This window comes from Panulirus ornatus, chromosome 9 (genome assembly GCF_036320965.1).
Source record: "Panulirus ornatus isolate Po-2019 chromosome 9, ASM3632096v1, whole genome shotgun sequence".
NCBI lineage: Eukaryota > Metazoa > Arthropoda > Malacostraca > Decapoda > Palinuridae > Panulirus > Panulirus ornatus.
Genome location: NC_092232.1, coordinates 4,192,396 through 4,214,269, shown reverse-complemented (window position 1 = coordinate 4,214,269; position 21,874 = coordinate 4,192,396). Strand labels below are relative to the sequence as shown.

The following is a 21,874-nucleotide window of genomic DNA, read 5'->3' as shown; positions in this document are numbered from 1 at the left end:
GCCCGCCTCTGCTGCTGTACTTGTCACGGGCGCTCCTGTAGCTGCCGCAAGGACTTTCGGCTCGTGTCCTGTACTCGCTTCGCGCGTTGCTGTATCCGCGTTCCCTCGTCCCCTGTTCTCTTGTGGCTTTTGCTGTATCGTTCGGTTCCTCAGCTGAGGTGTCGCTGCGGTGCTGCGGCTTCCTTAGCTGCGTGACGCGGTGGGGTCTCGCGCTCAGGTCACTTGGTCGTGTCGGACACACACCCAGAGAGAGAGAGAGAGAGAGAGAGAGAGAGAGAGAGAGAGAGAGAGAGAGAGAGAGAGAGAGAGAGATAGATTTACCTGACGTCCAGAGCAATTCGCACACTTGCCTTGCGGGACGGGCGGGGGGGGGGGGGACGCCTGAAGCTGTGATTATTTGAGTGATGTCACCCCCCCCCCTTTGATAACGGCGGGGGTGGGGGGGGCGCCCCAGTCTTCTGTTTGACATGTGTTACAGTGTTGGGTCCTGTGGTGTTGTCCTGCCTGGCCCTCAGCTGTGCTTGTGCTGTCCTGCCTGGCCCTCAGCTGTGTTGTCCTGCCTGGCCCTCAGCTGTGCTTGTGTGACTCTGTAGGACCTCGAGAGAAAGCAAGTTATTGCAGACAGTCAGGGTAAGGAAGGAGTTTGACATGAGAGTGTAGTCTGAGGCCGCCCCCTCTGGCGTGGCCGAGTGCAGCGTGTTACACACTCGGAGAGGTACAAAGGAATTCAAAGGAATACAGAGACATTCAAACAGCAACAGACCACTGGGTCCCCACGAGGCTGCTTGTGGTATAGCGGGAAGAGATGTGGGAATCACAGATCAGTGTGGCAAGAGGAGGAAAAATACAAACATATTGAAAAAAAAAAAAAAAGGAAAATATTGTGTCTTTCGTGTAGTTAAGGAGGCGCAGATAATGTCATTCGTGTATTTGAGGCGAGATATTGATCATGTCTGTTCTTCAACGTATCTGTGGTACTACTTACAGCCATCGTAACTGGTTCATTGGCTGCATGTCGCCGGGTTGTATTGGCTGCATATTGTAGAGTTGTGCAGTGTGTTTTGTCTCTTCAGGTCATGTGTTGCGTGTCTCGGTGTTGCCTGCCCAGTGTTGTAGTGTTGTATGTCCTGAAGTCTTAGTGTTGCGGTTGTTCGATTTTGCAGTGTTGTGAGCCGCGACGTTGCTTGGCCTACAGATGTCGTGTTGTCCTTTATAGAGTTGTGATGTTGTTAAATCATAGAGTTCCCCGTTTAAGCTTCGAGGTTTTGCATGTTGTAGAGTCGTAATTTTGCTTGTCCCAGAGTTGTAGTGTTGCGTGTCGTACAGTCAGTATTTCATGTCATAAGGTCGTAATGTTATGTGTTGGTAAGGACATAAAGTGTTGCGTGTTATATAGTCTCGGATCCCATTCTGGAGTCATAATGTTGGCAGTCGTAGAATTGTAGTGTTGTGTGTCCGCGAGTCGTAGTGTTGCGTGACGGAGGGTTGTAGTGTTGCGTATCCGAGAGCCGTAGTGTTGTGTATCCGAGGGTCTTAGTGTTGCCTGCCTGAGGGTCGTAGCGTTGCGTGCACGAGAGTCGTAGTATTGTGTCGGAGGGTCGTAGTGTTGCGTGCCCGAGAGTCGTAGTGTTGTGTCCAAGGGTCGTAGTGTTGCGTGTCCGAGAGTCGCAGTGTCGCATAGTCGTAATGTTGCGTGCCTGAGGGTTGCAGTGTCGCAGGGTCGTAGTAGTTGCGTGTCTAGGGGGTCGCAGTGTTGCGTGTCGCTGGTGTCGTAACATAGGAGCAGTATGCTATGTTCCCACAGGCGTCCCCGTGACCTTGGCCGCTGCACCACACACCATCACCACCTGGAATTTCCGCCAACCAGGCACCAGGAACAACATCCCCCACACCCCTGTGTCTTGCTACACCCCCACCCTGCTGTGTCTTGCTACACCCCCACCCTGCTGTGTCTTGCTACACCCCCACCCTGCTGTGTCTTGCTACACCCCCACCCTGCTGTGTCTTGCTACACCCCACCCTGCTGTGTCTTGCTACACACCCACCCTGCTGTGTCTTGCTACACCCCCACCCTGCTGTGTCTTGCTACACCCCCACCCTGCTGTGTCTTGCTACACCCCACCCTGCTGTGTCTTGCTACACCCCACCCTGCTGTGTCTTGCTACACCCCCACCCTGCTGTGTCTTGCTACACCCCACCCTGCTGTGTCTTGCTACACCCCCACCCTGCTGTGTTATGAGGAACCCTCTCCACTTGCCACCACATTGTCGTGAGGAACCCCCCCACTGACTACCACAGTGTGTCATGAGGAACCCACCCCATTTACCTCCGCACGGTGTCATGAAAATCTCTCCCTGGCCACCACACTGTCATGAGGATGCTCCAGGTCCTTAGAGAGGGCGGGAACACCCGGGCAAAGTCCCCGGGGCCCTTGGGGGCCTAGAAGAAGGGAGACGAAATTTATAGTTGTAAACCAATTGATTCATTAAGACGTAAGCAATACCGGGAAACATAGGTTGTTGTAGAGATTATCAGTTGTAGTTGTCGTCTTGCCGTCTTGTTACGTGTGGGTTCCCCGCCTCCCCCTCACCCCTATCTCCTGGGGATGGAGGAAGAGGGGGGGGGGGGCCTCACTTGCCACCCCTTCCCTTGGCCCCATCATCATCAGCTCCCTGGGGACGTGGGAGCATCTGCTTGACCACTACCACCACCACCACTACAACCACCACACTGTGTTATGGAGGGAGGGACATCCCACCGCCCCATAACACTGTGTCATGGTAACCTCTTCTGGTTTAGTCTTTGACATCACCCCTCGCTCTGACCTAATCTCTGACATCACCTCTCCCTATCCTAATCTCTAACATCACCCCTCTGTCTGACCTAATCCCTGACATCCCCTCGCTCTGACCTAATCCCTGACACCCCCTCGCTCTGACTGATTCTGTGAGATCTGTTACATCACCTCTGACGTGATCTGTGACATCACCCCCTCAAACACAGTCCTCTGCTCACAACCAAATCGACGAGTAAACAAGCGCAGGGTGTGCTCTCGTCAGCGAACAAAAGACGCCCGACCACGGAGGTGTAACTGGGCATTTCCGACTGCAAGCAAGGAAGATGGGATGATCAATAAGACGTCTACGACTCAGTGGGAAAACCCTGCTTGAGTCCCGAAAGACCAGATATGCCTGACCACAGAAAACACTCCAGACTTGAAACGCATACATAGTCGATCGAGATTGGGGAGGGAGAATAGCGTACGAGAGGTCTCTAGAGTAGAGAGAGAGAGAGAGAGAGAGAGAGAGAGAGAGAGAGAGAGAGAGAGAGAGAGAGAGAGAGAGAGAGAGACAGACAGACAGACAGACAGACAGATCCTCCATAACAGATGCAAACGAATTGCATGACCCTGTGGAAGATAGGGGCCACAGCTTGTTCTGTATAGGGAAGGAGAACCAGTCAGATGAACTGACGAACGTTGTTCATAAACTCAGAATGTTAAATCACACGCGGGAAGAAGAAGAAGAAGAATAAGAAGAAGAAGAAGAAGAAGAACCACCCTCAGCGAAACAAAGAACCCCCCAAAAAATACTTTTATTCCTGTGTAGAAACTGAAATCGAGGACACTCGACCCCACAGACCCAGTAGGAACAGACGAGATCAGTGACACGCAGATGGTTGCCAAGAGGGATCATTTAGGTACTGGAAAATTAGTATCACTCGGTGTTCGGTCAGCCGGAAACCACCTTAGGGATGAAAGACCCAGCCAACTTCTCCCTGACCAGTTCTCTCCCCATCTTACACAATAACTCATATGTCACCCCCTTACCACAGGATTTTGTGAGGGCCTTCGACAACATACCCGTGCACTCAGCACCAGAGCCAGACCCCCTGGAACACCATTTATAGATAAGTGCAAAAGCATCCCTTGCACGAGCTCATAATATCCTGTGGACGAGAAAAATGTTTGGGTTTCGGCTTCAATCCGCCCCCAGCGTTTGAAACGGATTCACATCGCCCCACTCCGCGAAGGGCAAATACCCATCGATATAGCATCACGGACTTCGCATATGAGTAGAATCCTGGAGAGAGTCATAAGATACAAACTGACTGACTTAATGGAATCGAATAACCTTCATAACCCGGAACAACGTGGTTTCAGGGCGTGAAGGTCTTGCCTTTCTCATATGCTTGACCGCTAGGATAAGATGGTGAAGGCGCTGGAGAATAGATAGAATGTTAATGTGACACACAGACGATGAAGAAGCATAGCACATAAAATGTGTAAGGTCAGGATAACCAGTGAAACTGGAGGGTTGATATAAAACCTTTGAACCGACAGAGCACAACACGTTGTTGTAGATCAGGCTATTTCCAGTACTTCCTGGTAAAAAAAAAACTAAGTTATGTCCCGCAAGGAACTGTACTTGCGCCCCTCCTGTTCCTCATTCCTATATCTGACATTGACGCAAACACAAGTCACAGTTTCATATCATATATATCCTTTCCAGATGACACTAGAGGAAGTATGAAAATCTCATCAGTGGAAGGCACTCAGAAACTACGAACGGACTTGAACATAATCTTCCATTTGGGTCGCATATAACAATTCATTGGTTATCAGTTCCAACACCTCCGGCATGGGCTAAATAAAGTCACAAACACTGCAGAATGCCAGACGGACACAGACACCATCATGTCACGATTGAACCATGTGGAAGACCTCGGTGTCATGATATCTGACGACATTCATCTTCATTGGACAAAACAAGACAACTGTTGTCTCATCTCAAAAGATTGGAGAATGGATCTTGCAGACTTTCAAGACGTGAGGAAAGTCTTGCTCATCAAAAGGGCTTGAGACCTCTAATGAACATAATACATGCTGTGTGCTAACGTCACGCTACGAGGCGGGTGATATTTCAGAATTAGAAAGTGTTCATGAGATTTTTCACAGTTCATATGAACGCGTTCAAGAAACTGAATTACTGCGTATGACTAGATATCGTCAAGGCTGTGCTCTCTCGAGAGCAGACGGGAGAGGTGTGTATCATCTTTTACTCTTGGAAACTCTGAGAAGACGTGTCCCACAACGTAGAGATAGCTTTTTATTGACCGGACAGGCATAAAAGACCGTAAAATAGTGTCCCTAGAATAAATATAAGCACAGAAAGGGAAAATATCTTTAAACGTTCGGGGCCCTGAGACTGTTCAGTACATTGATTTCAATCATCAGAAACACAATGGGATACATAGTGGAGCAGCTAAAAATCTCAAACGAGTATTTCCTGGGAGTCTTTGGGGATCTTTTATCCCCCAGAGCCCGGGCTGGGTTCGGGTGCTGACGTAAAAGAATATCTCGTACAGGCCTAGGCACTATAGAAAACTTCGGAAGGGTTTTTGTCTAGCGAGATGGAGTTTTACTAACGGGATGGACTTATAAGACTGGGTGTAGGGGAGTTTTTGCTCAGTCCCTGTCATCCTCAAGCAGTCCACTCACTCCAGCCAGACCTACACCTCACACCCTTGGTCATCCGCTGTGTCCGAAGAGTGAGGCATAACGAAACCGCAGGCCATTACAAAAAAAAAAAAAAAAAAAGGCCCTCAGAATAATCATGGACTTCTAGCAACCACAGACACTCAGCACCTGCGCAACAGAACACGGATACTTCCACTTTATGATCCTCATTACCCAGTTCTTTGCAACAGCTCTCTAGAAACCACCCACCCAAACAACGCCCTAACTTAACAGCCGTCCTGTGCGAAAACATACACGTGTTTCTTACTTTAACAGTTCATGCTCACAGATCCCCCCTCCCCTCCCCAGCAGACCTGACAGTGATCAAACACACGCAATATTGATCTGACAAGAATTGAGTAACCGCATTCCCTACCGTGTCTTAACCCACTGACAGCTGCTGTGCCATATATGGGACGGGATGCCTTTGGCAATTGGCTGCAGTTGTGCCGCATACGGTATGGGTCATTTAAAAATTCCGGGTGCGATAGAGTTGTCAGGAAACAGTTAGTGGCAACTCTGATAATGTTTCATCTTTTGCCATATATGAACGTAGACTTTCATGGAACACAACCCTCCATCAGCCAGGGTTCGAACCTAGGACCTAATGCGTGGTTGGCTGGAGCGCGACGGCTAGGGTATGATCGCTATACTCAAATGTTTGAGAAGATAGTGCATCATTTTTGCATTTGCCAGGCGGCATAGAAAATGTACATGAATTATGTGTATAAATATATGTAAATGATGTATGATGAATGTATGGAAACAATGATACATGATAATGGAAATCATAACATGAGTTCATGTTCATATTTGTTTACATTATGACTTGAGAAAGGATGTATCGTGCAGGTCTGGCATTGTTGCAGCCGTCATGCAAGAAAAAAAATCAATTATTTTTTCCTTAAATATAATGAAAATTGCCGTAGCAAGGGTGCATGAAAGTAAACGTGGTAACACCAGACGCACACCCGTCTGAAACTACACACCCCGGACACTGCGTGAAACTTTTTGATCTGCATTTTGGACGCCGCTCATCTCAACAACGCTACAAATACAGATTCAGCATACACAGTATCACAGAACCCGCCAAGGCCAAGATTTAAATGTCACTGTGAAGACATTGAACCTTTACTTCTTGACTGTCCTGCTTTCTCCTCACACAAGCATACAACAACACCATTTCTGGACATGTGGTCCCGCGCAGTGGGCTGCGGGAGCTCAAAAGAAATGGGGCTCCAATGCCAGGAATGTGGAAGTGTGTGTATATATATATATATATATATATATATATATATATGTGTGTGTGTGTGTGTGTGTGTGTGTGTGTGTGTGTGTGTGTGTGTGTGTGTGTGATTATCATTTTACTTTAAAACTACACTACACATTTTGCATCACTCATTTTTATTTTGCTATGCCTTAGGGAGTCGGTGTGGTATGTTTGTGTGATTCTGACGTAACTCCTGATGGATTGCAATCATTTTTCAGAAGAATGGACTTGCAGAACATCTGTTTTATAATTAGATTAATTTATTTTATCAGTTGAGATTGTTTTACGTGTGTGTGTGTTTGTGTGATAGAAGCACAGTCTCCGTCGTTGATGTGTGCTTGGTGACTGACCTTCGCATAGTCCAGGATTGCCTAGTATCGTAAATGGATATTTTTCACATCCCACATTGTCACTGCCTGTTGTAATTGCAGTAGTAGTTGATGTAGTGCATGTTAGAGTATGGGAGGTATTTGCGTTGGGCTAACCAAGCCCAACTTGACCAGTAAAAACAATTTGGCAAACGGTAAACGTGATAAGCGTTATCGAATGTTTCGTCTTCCATACCCTCGGGTTAACAGTGTATTTTTAGTCCACGAGTGATTCATACTTGATATATGCTGCAAGTTTAGTTAGTTGATTATCGATATAACTAAGTTTATTTTCTTCCATATAACTAATGCTTGTTTTGCCTCCTTTTCCGCAGGCGATGCTTGGCTAGGGATGCTGGGAGAGAGCGCGGTGGTGGGCGGGGGTGGAGGCACGACGCTGCTCCGCCCTCGCTCCGCGGACAACCTGGCCCGTCTTGCACCCGCCACCTCCCTTCCTGCTCTCGACGACCTGGCTGAGTCTGAGGTCTTTGTTGGTAAGTGACCTCACGAGCTCGTGCATACTATGGTGGTCTTAATACCTACGCCATCCCATCTCCAGTTTTGTGTGTACCAAGTCACCGATGTTTTCAAGAGCATTAAATCTTTCAAAACATTTAAGCTATTGTTTTATACTATTAATATCCGTGCATTTAATTTTTTATTATTGCATGGTATCATGGTTATGATGCATTATTTTTTTATGGTGTATCAGTTCATGTACTGAAATGCTCAAATTGTAATGGGTGGTTAGACAAAGGAAGAAGGGATAGACAAGGTTCATTTTTATATTCCGGAAAGCATGAAGATTGAGCGTCCTTTGAGTTAATCGCAGTTTGGTTAGGTTGATGAATTTAGGCTTCTTGTGGCTAATTGTAACTCAGATTCTGAACAATACTGTCTTGTAATTTTTATTATGTAAAGAGCTCATATGGGACTACTAATGTCTTTTTTTTTCAACAATTCAGACCTGAGGTGCGTGAGATGGCATACGAATTTTTGTTTGTTCCCATGAAATTTCTCTTTTAAAGTCTTCATGCTTCCATCAAGATTGTAGTCACGGATTATGGGTCATTTTGTTCAGTATATGTTTTGTCATTGTCATGTTGGATGGTGATGGAACAAACTGCGACAGACCACGGTGTCCTTTCGAGTGTTAATGGTGGTAAAGATCAGAAATTTTATAAATAGCGTAGCGTAGTAAAAGTTATTAGAAATTTGAAGAATAGCGTAAGACAAGATATCAGAAATTTTAAAAATATCGTAGTATTGGACTGCCGTTCGGATTATGTTTGCAACTTACACTCAATGCATTTACAGTTGTTAATGGGATGTGTGTTGACAGTAAGAGGTAGGATGAATGTGTCTATAAACCAGTGCTAACTGAAATACATGTCTAGTTGTTATTCTTACTATAATCAGCGTCACTGTAATTGTTATGTCCCTCGACTTTAAGTTAGTTTGTTATTAATTTTTCAGTTTTTTTTTTTTCTTTTTAGCTCAGTATGACCACTGGTATTGTAATAGATTTCATTGATGCCGGTTTAAATTGATTGTTTGCAAGAATATGCTCTCATAATTTTACTCACCTTTCCAGGGGATGAAGATGAAGACGTTGGGGCGAGTGGCGAAATCAAACATGGAGAGGAAGCGTATCTGCGGTCATCCTCATTGGATCAAATGGCCTCCCAGAAAACTTTAGCTCTTAGCAGTGAATGTGATATTGCTTCTCCCGATTTACTCTCTCCAACTGGTCCAACACCCACTGCCAACCTAATAATTACTTACCATGATGAGGCTTTAAGATTGCCATTAGATGCTGTAAAGGAAGAAGTGGAGGCAGAGGCTCTTGAGGAAGCCAGCATGATCATGTCTAGTGGGCCTGGATCTCTTAGTCATGTTTCACTCACTTCGTCCGTTATCTCAAATAACTCTTTGGATGATAGTACTTTGTCATCCCGCACTGATACTTTTGATACTGTTGTGGCTGTACCAACCAACACATCTCCCTCGCCAGAAGTTCCAGATGACAGCCCAACACCTCCAAAAAATACACCTGTTCGTCCTCCCAACAGAGATGCATCTCGGGTTTCTGGAACACCAACTCGAACATCTCCCACCTCACCTCGTGGATCATCAGGCCGCAGCTCCCCACGTACGTCCACAGATTCCCCACGCACACCAGAGAGACGACGCAAGGCAGGTACTGCATCTCCCAGGAGTGATGGTAGTAGGGGAAGTACCCCAAGGGCATCAGCCATGCGCACAACTCCACGTGGAGTAGATAAATCCAAAGGTGAAGACAAGAAGACGCTAAGGGGACGCAGTGTGCATACAGCTGGAGAACGAAAACACTGTGCGCGAATGCAGGATGCTGCCACCAGAAGGGATGCTGAAAAGACTTATGGTCATGCTCGCTCTAGGATAGCAGAAAAGGACCATGTAGATGATAGTAAGAGTAGTACTCTGGGACGCAAGAAGAAAACTGATACCAAAGATAGTAAATCCGATACCGATTCAAAACCGGGTACATTGGGTCGAAAGAAGAAAGATTCAAAAGCTGAAAAGGAGGAAACTGTTGAAAAATATGGTACATTAGGTAGGCGTAAAAAGACTAAAGAGAGTGGTGACACCAAAGATGATAGCAGGGATAGACCATTGTCAAAAGACACAAAGCATACCCTTGATATGTATGCCACTTTGCCTCGGCGAAAAGCCCGTGAAATTAGTGCACGGTGGAGAGAGCAGATGGCTGCTGAGGAAGAGGCATCAAAGCCAACATTGAGACGCACCAAGTCAGTTGGTAAGTCAGAAACTAGTAGTGCAGCTCGAGGGCGGGCATCAGTTATGACAGCAAGTTTGCCACCAGCAGCCTTGTCAGGCCTTGGCAGGCCGCGCAGTCCCCGTACCGTCCATCGTGAAGCAAAATCTACCTCAACCTCCACTTCTCAATCAAGAAAAGAAAGAACTATCATATGCATGGAAACTGGTGTCCAGACTTCTCTGACAGGTGGAGATGTGATATCTGCTCTACGAGCATTGTCACGGCAGAGCTCTCTTGGAACAGAAGAAGATGCAGAAGATACAGAAGAGACTCGACCTCATGTTTCTATTGTACGGGAAATGAAAACACCAGAAGACCTGCCAGACACACGACATGTTGAAGTCCAGGTGAGATCTAGTGGCTATGTATTGTTGCAAAATGATATATTGATAACCTACTGGTAGTGATGAGGTGAGGAGATGGAGTGACTATTTTGAAGGATTGTTGATGGTGTTTGATGATAACAGATGTAGGGTGTTTGTGCCGGGAATTTGTGCAAAGTGAGTCATGGAATTTGGTTTGGTGAAGAGGGAAGGGATGGAGAAAACCTTGCAGATGAAATGTGGCAAGGCAGTTGGATTGGATTGTATGGCAGTTGAATTCCTTAAAGAAAAGGGTGACTGTGTTGTTTGAGGATTTAGGTAATGGATATGTAGTGCCATTGTATAAATACATTGGGGACAAACATGAGTGTTTCAACTATAGAAGTGTAAGTTTGTTGAGCTTACTTGGTAAGTTTTATGGCAGAGGTGATTAAGAGGATGAAGGCATGTACAGAGCATCAGACAGGAGGAACATTGTGGCTTCGGGAATGGAAGATGATGTGTGGAACAGTTGACTGCTTTGAAGAGTAATTTTTTTCTTTCTTATTTAAGGCTCCAGTCATGAAGAAAGTGCCTTTCAAGGCTAGGCCTTAATTAAAACACAAAGAGGTTAATAAAAGAGAAAAAGAAGAGACAAGGAAGTGATAAAAAGTGCCAAGTGATAGTTATTGGGATAGACATGAGAGGGGTAGAGAGTTCCGAAGCTCCTAGGTGTAGGGAAAGAAACAGTTATCAAAACAGCCCACCCTTGGAGATACCTTTGGCCACACAGTAATCATTGTGATGCAGCAGCCTGCCGGGTACTTTGTGGTCATGTTAAGCTTCATTCACACTATAGTGATGGTCATGGTCCAAGCACGCTGCATTCATAGTCCAGTCAAATATTATTTGATGCATATCTTTTGGAGTGTATACACTAGCAATCATATTCAAAGTCCAGTCACATTCAAAGAACAATATTTTAGATGATATATTGACTGGAGGGACTGTACCGTGGGCATTTCTTCCCATGGCCGACCATCATTGTGAATTGGTTACATTGTGCCCACACCAGTCTTAATGCTGTTGGCATGACTTAAGTTTGGTGTGAAACATCTATCCAAAGAGGAGGAAATTTTGCAAGTGGAATTATGAAAATATATGTCTATTTAAAAACAAATTAATGAATGTATGCTTCTGATACGTTTATTGCTTAAAATGTAGCCTGCACTAATGATTCAAATGATTTTTTCCCTTGTTTTTCAGAATATTAATTTCTTTAGTGAAAAACAAGGTAGAGGAAGTTCTATCTTTCTGTATCTCAGACACCCTTTTCCTCTTAGATCTCCCTCAAGGGGTGGGAGGGGTGACCATTACAATAGTATCCATAACTAGCTAACTCCAGTGCCGCTTTTTAGCCTTTAGTACCTCACCCATAACAGGCCACTAGTGGAGGGAAACTCTAAATGCAGTGTTGCTATTGATTACTTCTTCCTAATAAGATGATAATAGTATGTATATGCTACTAATACATTTTACTGTACCATGACCAGAATGGAACGTTTATTTGTATGTGAATACCTCAGTTCTGTAACCGGAATAAAATCATCCCTTAACGGGACCTTTACCATCATTATAATGTAAATAAGCAAAAGTGGTGGGGCACACAGACAGCCAGCTCTCAGGAGCAAAATCCAAAGTAATTCATACTTATAGGAGAGAGAAGGTGAACATACATTGTGGCATAGGGCAGGTGGGTTAAGTTTTAAAGTTTGTTTGAGAGAATTGATTAGTTAGACTGCTTTCAAGTCAGCTCTCTCAAGTAAGGATGTCGGGCTAGAACCACCCCAGATGTGAAAGCAGTACCCAGTACAAATGGAGCAATTGTTTGGAAAAAAAGATTTCAACATTTAGACAGGACTCCCAGTTTCTTAGAGGCAGACTTAGTTATTTTTGTGATGTGAGAGTTTCCAAGATATTATGGATGTTACAGTAATGCCAGGGATGTTCAGTGAGTCAAAGTGGAATTACTTGCAGAGATGGGAAAGTTATGAGGAATTTTGGTAGAGATATAGATAAAACTAAGATATCCTATCCAAGTGTGAGTTTATTGAGGAAATTGTATGGAGACGAGATGCAGATCTAGTGAGAGAAGGAGAAGCGGAATTGATGGGTGTGGAGGAATGCAGTGTTAAGTCAGTAGCAAATGAGTGCTTTTGGTTATTTGTAGAAGAAAGGAAATCGTTGATAAAGAGGAAGCACAAGTGTAGGAGATAGATAGATGGTTTATTGGCCACAGATTTTGAAATATAAAGTTTATAATACAAGTAAGCAAATAGTGGTCCAAATTAGAATACTTGATACTTCAACAACACTAAGATAAGTCAGTTATATGACTCACAAAGCAAGGAACACATCACAGAACATAAAAACAATAAATACCTTTCAAAAACTAGGCTTTGAAATATTTTCAATGTCTCTGTATGCACTAAGCAAACTTGGGTGAAATACTTAAAATGCTAGGGTTTGAAATACTTTCAATGTCTCAGTTTGCACTAAAGAAACTCGGTTAGCACTCGATGAGTTATGCTACAAACTGTAGCATAGTCAGTCCTCTCCAATAACAAATTCTCCATGGTTGATACATTATATTGTTGGCGTATATGTAATATTCTGATACAATCTTCTGTTACATGTCTTTCAGTTTGAATATGGCCACATGAACACAACCGTTCTCCTATTGGTAGATGACCCCTCCCTCTCCTGTTCCAGCGCCCCTCTTCCACAGCGAGTGAGTGGGCGCTTATCCGCAGTCGTGTCCATGACATTCGTTCCTGCTCGTTGACCTCTATTCTTGTACTATGTATATCATGCAAAGCTAAATCTGGATTTATAGTTTTATACACTTGGATTTTGTTAGGATCTGAAGATGCTATTTTTTTGTCATCCAGAGCAGTCCGAATATCATTGACATCGCTTGCTAACAAATCACTTATATGTCGTGAAATGAGACAATTGTACTTCAAGTGATATGTATAGCATGGGCTAGAGGATCGTCCACCATTTCACTTCCATCCCTCCTCATACTGGCGAAAAAGTTGCGCTGTTTTGCCTCTGTAAGAGAACGTAAAGGGAGGGTAACCAGGCTCCATCAGATAGATCATTACTAGTCGTCTATCTCACACCTAAGAGTTGCTAAAAACACCACATGTATAGCTTGTTTATGGGTTTTGTATCACCATTTAGCCAGGACTCATATCCGTGTAAATTAGTGACATGAATGCAGCATCAAACCCTTTTCTTTTTTACATGAAAAAGTACATCGTTATTTTTCTTTATAAACTATATAAACTTGAAAGCATGACACTTTTTATTTTGAGTGTGTAGTTTAATGGCTGTGGATGTTGACCCATCCTCAGTGAATGGACTGTTTAAGTATGTATAATGCTCACGTGGCTCAGTAGTTATGCCATTGACGTGCATGGCTTCTCTGTCTGCATTGGTTCCATTTTCGACCAAAATTTAGTTTTGCATATATTAATCTTTATCCCATGTGACTCAAAACTGGTTTGGACGTTCAATTTTATTTACCATATTTTCCTTTTTATTGGATAAGAGCACGGAATTGTCCATAAGGACAAGTAAGTGCGGCTATGCCAATAAGGCATCCTTGCTACAGTTTTGCTTCAGCAAATTTAACTAGATCATTTACAATCAACACAAATAACAGACATGATGTGGGGGAACCATGGCATATGCCTTTCGAGGCAATGATTATTTCAGGGTCCACAATACAGTTAATGGTCTAATACATAGCAGATCTAGCTAACAACATTCTCACACCACACCATAGATGCTTTAGAATACACACCGTGATATCACTTGGTACTTTATCATAAACTTGCGTGAAGTCAGCAAAGGTAACTTACACTTGGAATTTCTTTCTTGTTAAATCACACAATCAGGGTCACTTGAAGTTCTGTGCAACCTTTCTGTTCACAGAAAGAGGTAAACCATCTGTTTAATCTGGCACAAATCACTATATCATAGAGCTTATTAATGCTGTTGATGACATTGAATCCTCAGTAATTAAACACTAATGCATGTGAGCCTCACGTCCCTGAGGAACACTGCTGTTGATGGAGAAATGGGGAGAGGCTGTTCCATCACCAACCATGGAAATAGATTGGCTAGAGATGAAGGTAGATATGTGGGAGTAAAGTGAAGGAGGGAAGCCAAAAGAGGAAGCTTAGATGAGACCCCAGTGCCACACTATGTTAAAGGCTTGGGATATATCAGGGGCAACTACTTAGGATTCTACAAGATCTTTTATGGATGATGTTCAGACATTAGTAAGACAGGAAAGACTGTCACCAGTGGATCTCACCTTATAGAACCCATACTGATGATCAGAGAGATAACTGAGATTCAAGATGTGTGAGTATATGGGAGTTGAGGAGGGATTCAGAGGCTTTGGAAATAGTAGACATCAAAGCAACAGGATGATGGATAGGGAGTTGGAATGGTCACCTTTTTTAGGGATGGGATGTACCAACATGTGCTTCCAAGACTAAGGAAAAGTTCTGTTTTTTAAACAGAAACAGAAAAGATGAGCGAGTACAGGTGCAAATTCAGTGGTACCCTCTCTCCGTACACAGGGATGGATGCCATCAGGTCCATAAGCCTTACTTGTGTCCAGAGAGAGAAGCACTTTTCAGACACCTTGAAAAGAGATTATGAGGAGGGGCACAGGGTTAATAAGAGAATGTCAGGGGGTGAAGGAATGTTATAGACATCCAAGGTGGAGTTAGAGGAGAAGCAAGAACCAAAGACCAAAGAGAGTTGCTCTGCCTACAGGAGAAACGGTTATAAAACCATCAGAATGGGAAAGTGAAGGGAAGGTAAAGTGACAAAAGCTGTTAGCAATGCCCTTAGCTAAAGACCAGAAAGACCTATCAGCAGAGGAGGAGAGGTTATCGCACTTCTTTTGTTGCATCATGGATAACATACTTGCAGTGATTACGGGAAATGATAAATGCTGAGCAGGACTCAGATGAAGGAGTGTTTTCAGCCCTGGCATGCTTGATCCCTTGCCTGAGTGGCCTCAGAATATGAATGGTTCAGCCATGGATTGTAAAAAGGGGATGTCATAGAGGAAGAGCGGCTAGATTTTTCCATCCCTGCAATGATAACCTCTGCTATGCGTTTGGCAGAGACAGATGCATCACCACAAGAGAGAGGAATTTACATGAGGGAAGTCAGAAAAGAATTTTTTAAGTTTTTCCCGTCAGCTTTGTTGAGACAGTATTTACATTTAGAAGGAGCTGCTGGAAGGAGTTATTAAAATAGATGCATTTATGTGAGTATGGTCAGGTAAACCAATTAGGGTGAGATTGAGTAGTTACAGTGCAAATAATATTAGGAGAGTGGCCACAGCAGTCAAGAATGTGGGTGGGGTAGGTGATGATTTGCTGTAGATCCTTGTGATTGGAGAGCAGGAGGCTTCAGTCCCCCTATCATCTGTATGGGAGGAGTTCGGCCATTCCGTACAGTTAACATTGAAATCCCTTAGGTAGAGGAACAGATGGATTTTTTGTGGTATTTATGGATTTGGAGAAAGCAATTGATGGCAATATTTTGCTGAAGGTCTTACAAATATGTGGTGTGGGAGGAAAAGTACTAGAATCAGTGAGAAGTGTTTATCAAAAGTGTAAGGCATGTTTACAAGTAAGAATAGAGGAGAATGAGTAGTCCCAGGTGAAGGTTGGTCTGCAGCAGGTGGTGTGATGTCATCATGGCTGTTTAATTTGTTTATTGAGGAGTGGTGAGGTAGGTAAATGCAAGGGTCATGGGGAGAGGGGCAAATATGCAGTCAGTAGGGTGTGGAAAGTATCAGTTATTGTTTGCTGATGACACATCACTGGTGTTGGATTCGAGTGAGAAACTGCAAAAGTAGGTGACTGAATTTGGAAGAGTGTGTGGAAGGGAGTAGAGAGTAAACATGAATGAAAGTAGGCATTTAGGTTAGAAGGAGAAAGGGACAGGTTAGGTGTAGTGTAGGTTTGAATAGAAAAGATAAGGGGATTGGATATGATAATGAATAGAACCATGAAAGTGGGAGTGAATTATATGATGAGTGAAAGGGTGAAACTTCTAGGAGCATTAAGGAATGTGTGGAAAGAGAGGTTTTTATGTGGGAGGGCAAAAATGGTGTATGTTTGAAGTTATAGTAGTCCCAGCAGTGTTGTATGAATGCTGGGTGTGATCTATAGATGAAGATGAGCAGAGGAGAAGAGATGTGTTAGAAATGAAATGTTTGAAGACAGTGTGTGGTGTGAGGTAGTTTGGTCAAGTAAGTAAGAAAAGGGTAAGAGAGAGGTGTGGTAATGAGTAGAGTGTGGCCGAGAGAGCAGAAGAGGGTGTGCTGGAATTGTTTGGGAAGAATGATTGAGGAGCTGTTGACAAAGAGGATATATGTGTCAGAAGTAGAGGGGAAAAGAAGGGGAGACCCAACTGGAGTTGGAAGGATGGAGTGAAAAATATTTTGAATGGTTGAAACCTGAACATGCAGGAGGGTGGAGGCTGTGCACAGGATAGAATGAAATGGAATGATGTGGTATACAAAGAGTGATATGTCATTGGACTTAATCAGGGCATGTGAAGCAGCTAAAGCAAACCATAGAAAGGTCTGTGGGTCCTGGTTATGGATGGGAGTTGTGGTTTCAATGCATTGCACTTGACAGCTAGAGAATGAATGTGAAGATATGCAACCTTTCTTGATAAGCTCCTGGTACTACATCGTTAACAGGGGGAAACGGGGACAAGAATGAAATTTGCAACAAAAAAAGGCCACATTTATTCACCCTCAGTCTCTAGCTGTCATGTGTGTAATGCACCAAAACCACAGCTCCCTATCCACATCAAGGCCCCACATGACTATCCATGGTTTACCCCAGACGTTTTACATGCCCTGGTTCAGTCCATTGACAGCACGTTGATGCCGGTATACCACATTGTTCCAATTCATCCTAAACCTTTCATGTATGTTTAGGCCTTGATGGCTCTAAATCTTTTTCACTCCATCCTTCCTCCTCCAATTTGATCTCCCACTTCTCCTTGTTCCCTCCACCTCTGACACACATATCCTCTATGTCAACCTTTCCTCACTCATTCTCTCCATATGTCCAAACCATTTCACACACATACACACTGGCTTTTAGTCACTTACCTGTCCATGGCAGGTGCTAGAATGATGGCGGCAAATGCAGCAGAGCATCTAAGCAGTGATGAATAATTGAAAGTCACCCTCCAGTGCCTCTAATTGGATGCTTAGTGCCCCATGGTGAATCACATGTTGGTATGAGAAGATGAGAAGACTTTGATATATGGTTCTAAACAAAGAAGATAGATGCAATTGTTTTTCTTGGTGCATCATTAGAATTTCAACCAGGCATCAATAAATAGGGACTGCAGTTTAAGGGTTGAGAAGCAAATGATTAGACTGTAGGACTTATAGTTAATGCTTGTTGAAACAGAAGAGGAAATATGTTGGAAGCCTGATGTTAGGTTCTAAAATGCATTCACCACCAGACTGTAACCAGATGGGATAAAATGACCATTGAAATTGTTAAGATCAATGGACAGATATAAGTAGACTGTTAAAGAATGCAATTCTATATAAGGTGGATGACCCTGATCCAATGTGGCCCTTTGTACTCAAGGAGTGCATAGCAACACAATACTGGCCACTCAAGATTTCGTTAGGAACTGTATGGATGAGTGATCAATGCCAAGAGTGGATGAAAGCTAATGTTTTGCCTTTTTCTAAGGAAGATGAATTGGGAAAATTCATGAAACTACAGACCAGCATCATTGAGAATCATAGGCTGTAAAATATTGGAAAAGACAACCAGAAACAAATGGACAAATTGTTACAAAGGTGAAACTAATTATTTAAGAGACTGCATGCATTCAAAGGGAAGATTACATAGCAAGTCTTGTAGGCTTCTTTGAAATAGTGAGCATTCTTGAACTGAAAGAGAGGTAAAGATTGAAGTTCTGTGTTCTTGAACTGCCAGAATCATTTAACGCTTTCAGGGGAGGTTAGAAAAAGAAATAGTTTTTAGGCAGGCAAAAATTACCCAAGCAAAGAGGAGTAATGGATATATATCTGAAGTGTGCAAAGTGAATTAAAGTAATTAATGGTACCCAGAAGGGCTCATCCTTCAGATCAGTGTTATTTTTTTCCCCACCATTTTCCGCATTAGTGAGGTAGTGCCAGGAACAGACAAAGGAATGATGCAACTGCCCACATCCATCCTTTTGTCATCATTTGTATACACGAAAACCGCAGCTCCCCATCTACTACAACCAGGCCCCAAAGACCTTTTCATGGTTTAACCTGAACACTTCACATGCCTTGGTTCAGTCCACTGACAACACTTTGACCCCAGTTTACCACATTGCTCCAATTTACTGTATCCCATGCATGCTTTTCATCTTCCTTCATGTTCAGGCCCCAGTCACTCAAAATCTTTTTCACTCTATCCTTCCATTTCGAATTTGGTCTCCTTGTTCTCCTTGTTTCCTCCACTTCCAACACATATATCCACTTTCCTCACTCGTTCTCTCCATATGTCCAAACCATTTCAGCGCTCCCTCTTCAGCTTTCTCTATCACACTCTTTTTATGACCACACCTTTCTCTTCCCTTTTCATTACTTAATCAAACCACCTCACTCAACATAATTGTCCTTAAACATTTCATTTCCAACACATCCACCCTCCACACAGCCTTATCTATAGTCCATACCTTGCATTCTGTATGATATTGTTGGGACTACTGTACCTTCAAACATACCCATCCCCTCCATTAACGATCTGCCTTTCCACTCATTTTTCAGCACTCCCAGAACCTTTGCTCCCTCACCCACCCCATGACTCATTTCCACTTTCATGGGTCCATTCACTGCCATGTCCGCTCTCAGGTATCTGAAACACCTCACTTCCCCAAAATTTTCCATTTAAATTCACACCCCATCTAACCTGTACTTCAAATTTGCTATACTTAATAACCTTGCTTTAATCCACATGTACTCTTAACTTCCTCTTATAAAATACTTTCAAACTCAGTCACCAACTTCTGCAGTTTCTTGCATGAATCTGCTGCCAGTGGTGTATTATCAGCAAACAACTGACTCACTTCCCAGGCCCTCTCCCCCTCAATCATCAAACTTACCCTTCTCTCCAAGACTTGCATTTACCTCCCTCACCACTTGATCCAAATTCAAATTGAACAACCATGGTGACTTAATGCACCCTGCCACAGACCATCCTTCACTTGGAATCATTCACTCTCCTCCCTTCCTACTCATACATATGCCTTACACCCTTGATAAAAACTTATTCTCACTGCTTCCAGCAGCTTTCCTCCCACATCGCACATTCTTAAGACCTTCCACAAGGCATCTCTGTCAACACTATCATAAGCATTTTCCAGATCCATAAATGCCCCATCCAAATCCATATGTTTCTCTTTAAGTATTTCTCACACAAATTCTGTAAAGCAGACACCTCATCCACACATAGTTCTACCATTTCTGAAACCAAACTGCTCCTCACTCAGTTCTCTTACATACAACTTACACTCAACAAACTTATATCTCTGTAATTTGAACACTCACCTTTATCCCCTTTTCCTTTATACAGTGGCACTTCACGTGCATTCTGCAAATCCTGATGCACTTCTCCATGGTCCATTCATACATTGAAAATCCTTATCAACCAACTACTCATTCACCACCTTTCTTGTTAAATTCAATAGCAATACCATTCCCCCCAGCTGTCATGCCACATTTTTTCTTACATAAGGCTTTTCACCACCTCTTCTCTCTTCACCAAACCACTCTCCATGACTCTCTTACTTTGCATACCTATCCAACTCAAATGCCCCACATCTGCCATGCTGTCATCACATGAATGCAAGTCTCTCAAAATACTTTGTCTCCTGCTGTCTTCATCACTACTTGTTTCCACATTCCCCTTTGCCCCCTTCACCAATTTTTCCTATTTGTTCTCTTGGTTTTTGCTTATAATTAACCTCTTTCCAAAACATCTTATTCTCTCTAAAGTTTATTGATACTCACTCACCCCAGCATTCATTTGTCCTCTTTTTCAACCCTGCACCTTCCTCTTCACCTGCCACCTTCTTCTCTACATCTGCCAGTCGTTTGCACTCCATCCTTGTAAGTATTGCCAAAAACACATCTCTTTTCTATTTCAATGAGCAACTTTACTTCTTCATCCCGCAGCTAACTACCCTTTCTAATCTTCCCTCCTCCCACTTTTCACATGCCACATGCATCTTTTGCACTTGCCAGCATTGCTTCCCTGAATACCTCCCATTTTCACCCATTTTCCTTGCATCATTTACTCTCACCTTCTGCCATTTTACACTCAGTCTTTCCTGGTATTTCTTCACATCCAAGCTCTCTTGCTTTCACCATTCTCTTTTCACTGACAGTGTTTCGTCTTTTCTAAAGCCTACAAATCTTCACCCTCCACAAGATAGTGATCAGACATCCCACCAGCTTCCCCTCTCAGCACATTTACATCCAGGGGTCTCACTTTTACACTTCTCTTAATTTTTATATAATCCAGTAATGCCTGCTGACCATCTTTCATACTTATACGTTTACTTGTGTATGTCCCACTTGTTAAACCAAGTATTCCCGATCACCAGTCAGCACACACCTTCACAAGCTGTTCGCCATTTTCATTTATAATACTGAATACTCCATGACCCCCCCAATTGTACTCTCAGTTGCCACATTACTCACCTTCAGATTCAAATCCCCCATCATTATTATTCGGTCTCTTACTTGAAAACTGCTGACACACTTACTTAGCTACTCCCAAAACACTTGCCTGTCATGATCTTTCTATTCGTGGGCAGGTGCATGAGCACTAATAATCATCCATCTCTCATCATCCACTTTCATTTTTACCCTCATCAGTCTATAATTTACTTCTTTATACTCTTTTTCACTCTCACACAACTCCTGCATTGGTGATAGAGGTACTCCTTCCTTAGCTCTTGTCCTCTCACCAACCCTTGACTTTATTCCTAAAATATTTCCAAACCTTTTACCATTGAGTTTTGTTTCATTCAGAGCCTGAACATCCAGGTTTCTTTCCTCATACATACTACGTATCTCGTCTTGGTTGCATCCACACACATTTAGACTCTCCAGCCAGAACTTTTGAGTAGGATGAGCACTTCCTGCTTGACTCCGTCTTCTGTTTTTATTCTATTACTAATTGTACATGACTTACCAAAAGGACGGGAGTTAAACCTGAATGTTATAGTTGATACTAGGTGTATGAGAGTAATAGGGAACTTTCAGAATTGCATTATCATACAGGGATCTAAACAGGCTCCAGCTTTCATCAGATACATGGTTAATGAAATCATCCCAAGCAAACGGAAAGTGATGAAAATGAGACATAGTGAATTGAAGCTTAGTTTTGATAGTTAACTCACATATGATATTTTACAAGAATCTGCATGTTAAAGGAATTTAGCAGTTGATATAAA

At 43.3% G+C, this 21,874-nt stretch overlaps 1 protein-coding gene across 9 annotated transcripts in view; it reads left to right on the top strand.

The window, feature by feature from the left end:
- The window catches only part of corn (microtubule-binding protein cornetto), a 313,717-nt gene that overhangs the window by 245,727 nt on the left and 46,116 nt on the right, over positions 1-21,874 (top strand). For all 9 annotated transcript variants that reach the window (XM_071664554.1, XM_071664548.1, XM_071664550.1 and 6 more), the window contains 2 exons: positions 7,492-7,650; positions 8,751-10,324. In XM_071664554.1, the coding sequence (XP_071520655.1) occupies positions 7,509-7,650; positions 8,751-10,324 (1,716 nt within the window). In that variant the 5' untranslated portion in view covers positions 7,492-7,508. The remainder of the gene's footprint in view (positions 1-7,491; positions 7,651-8,750; positions 10,325-21,874) is intronic.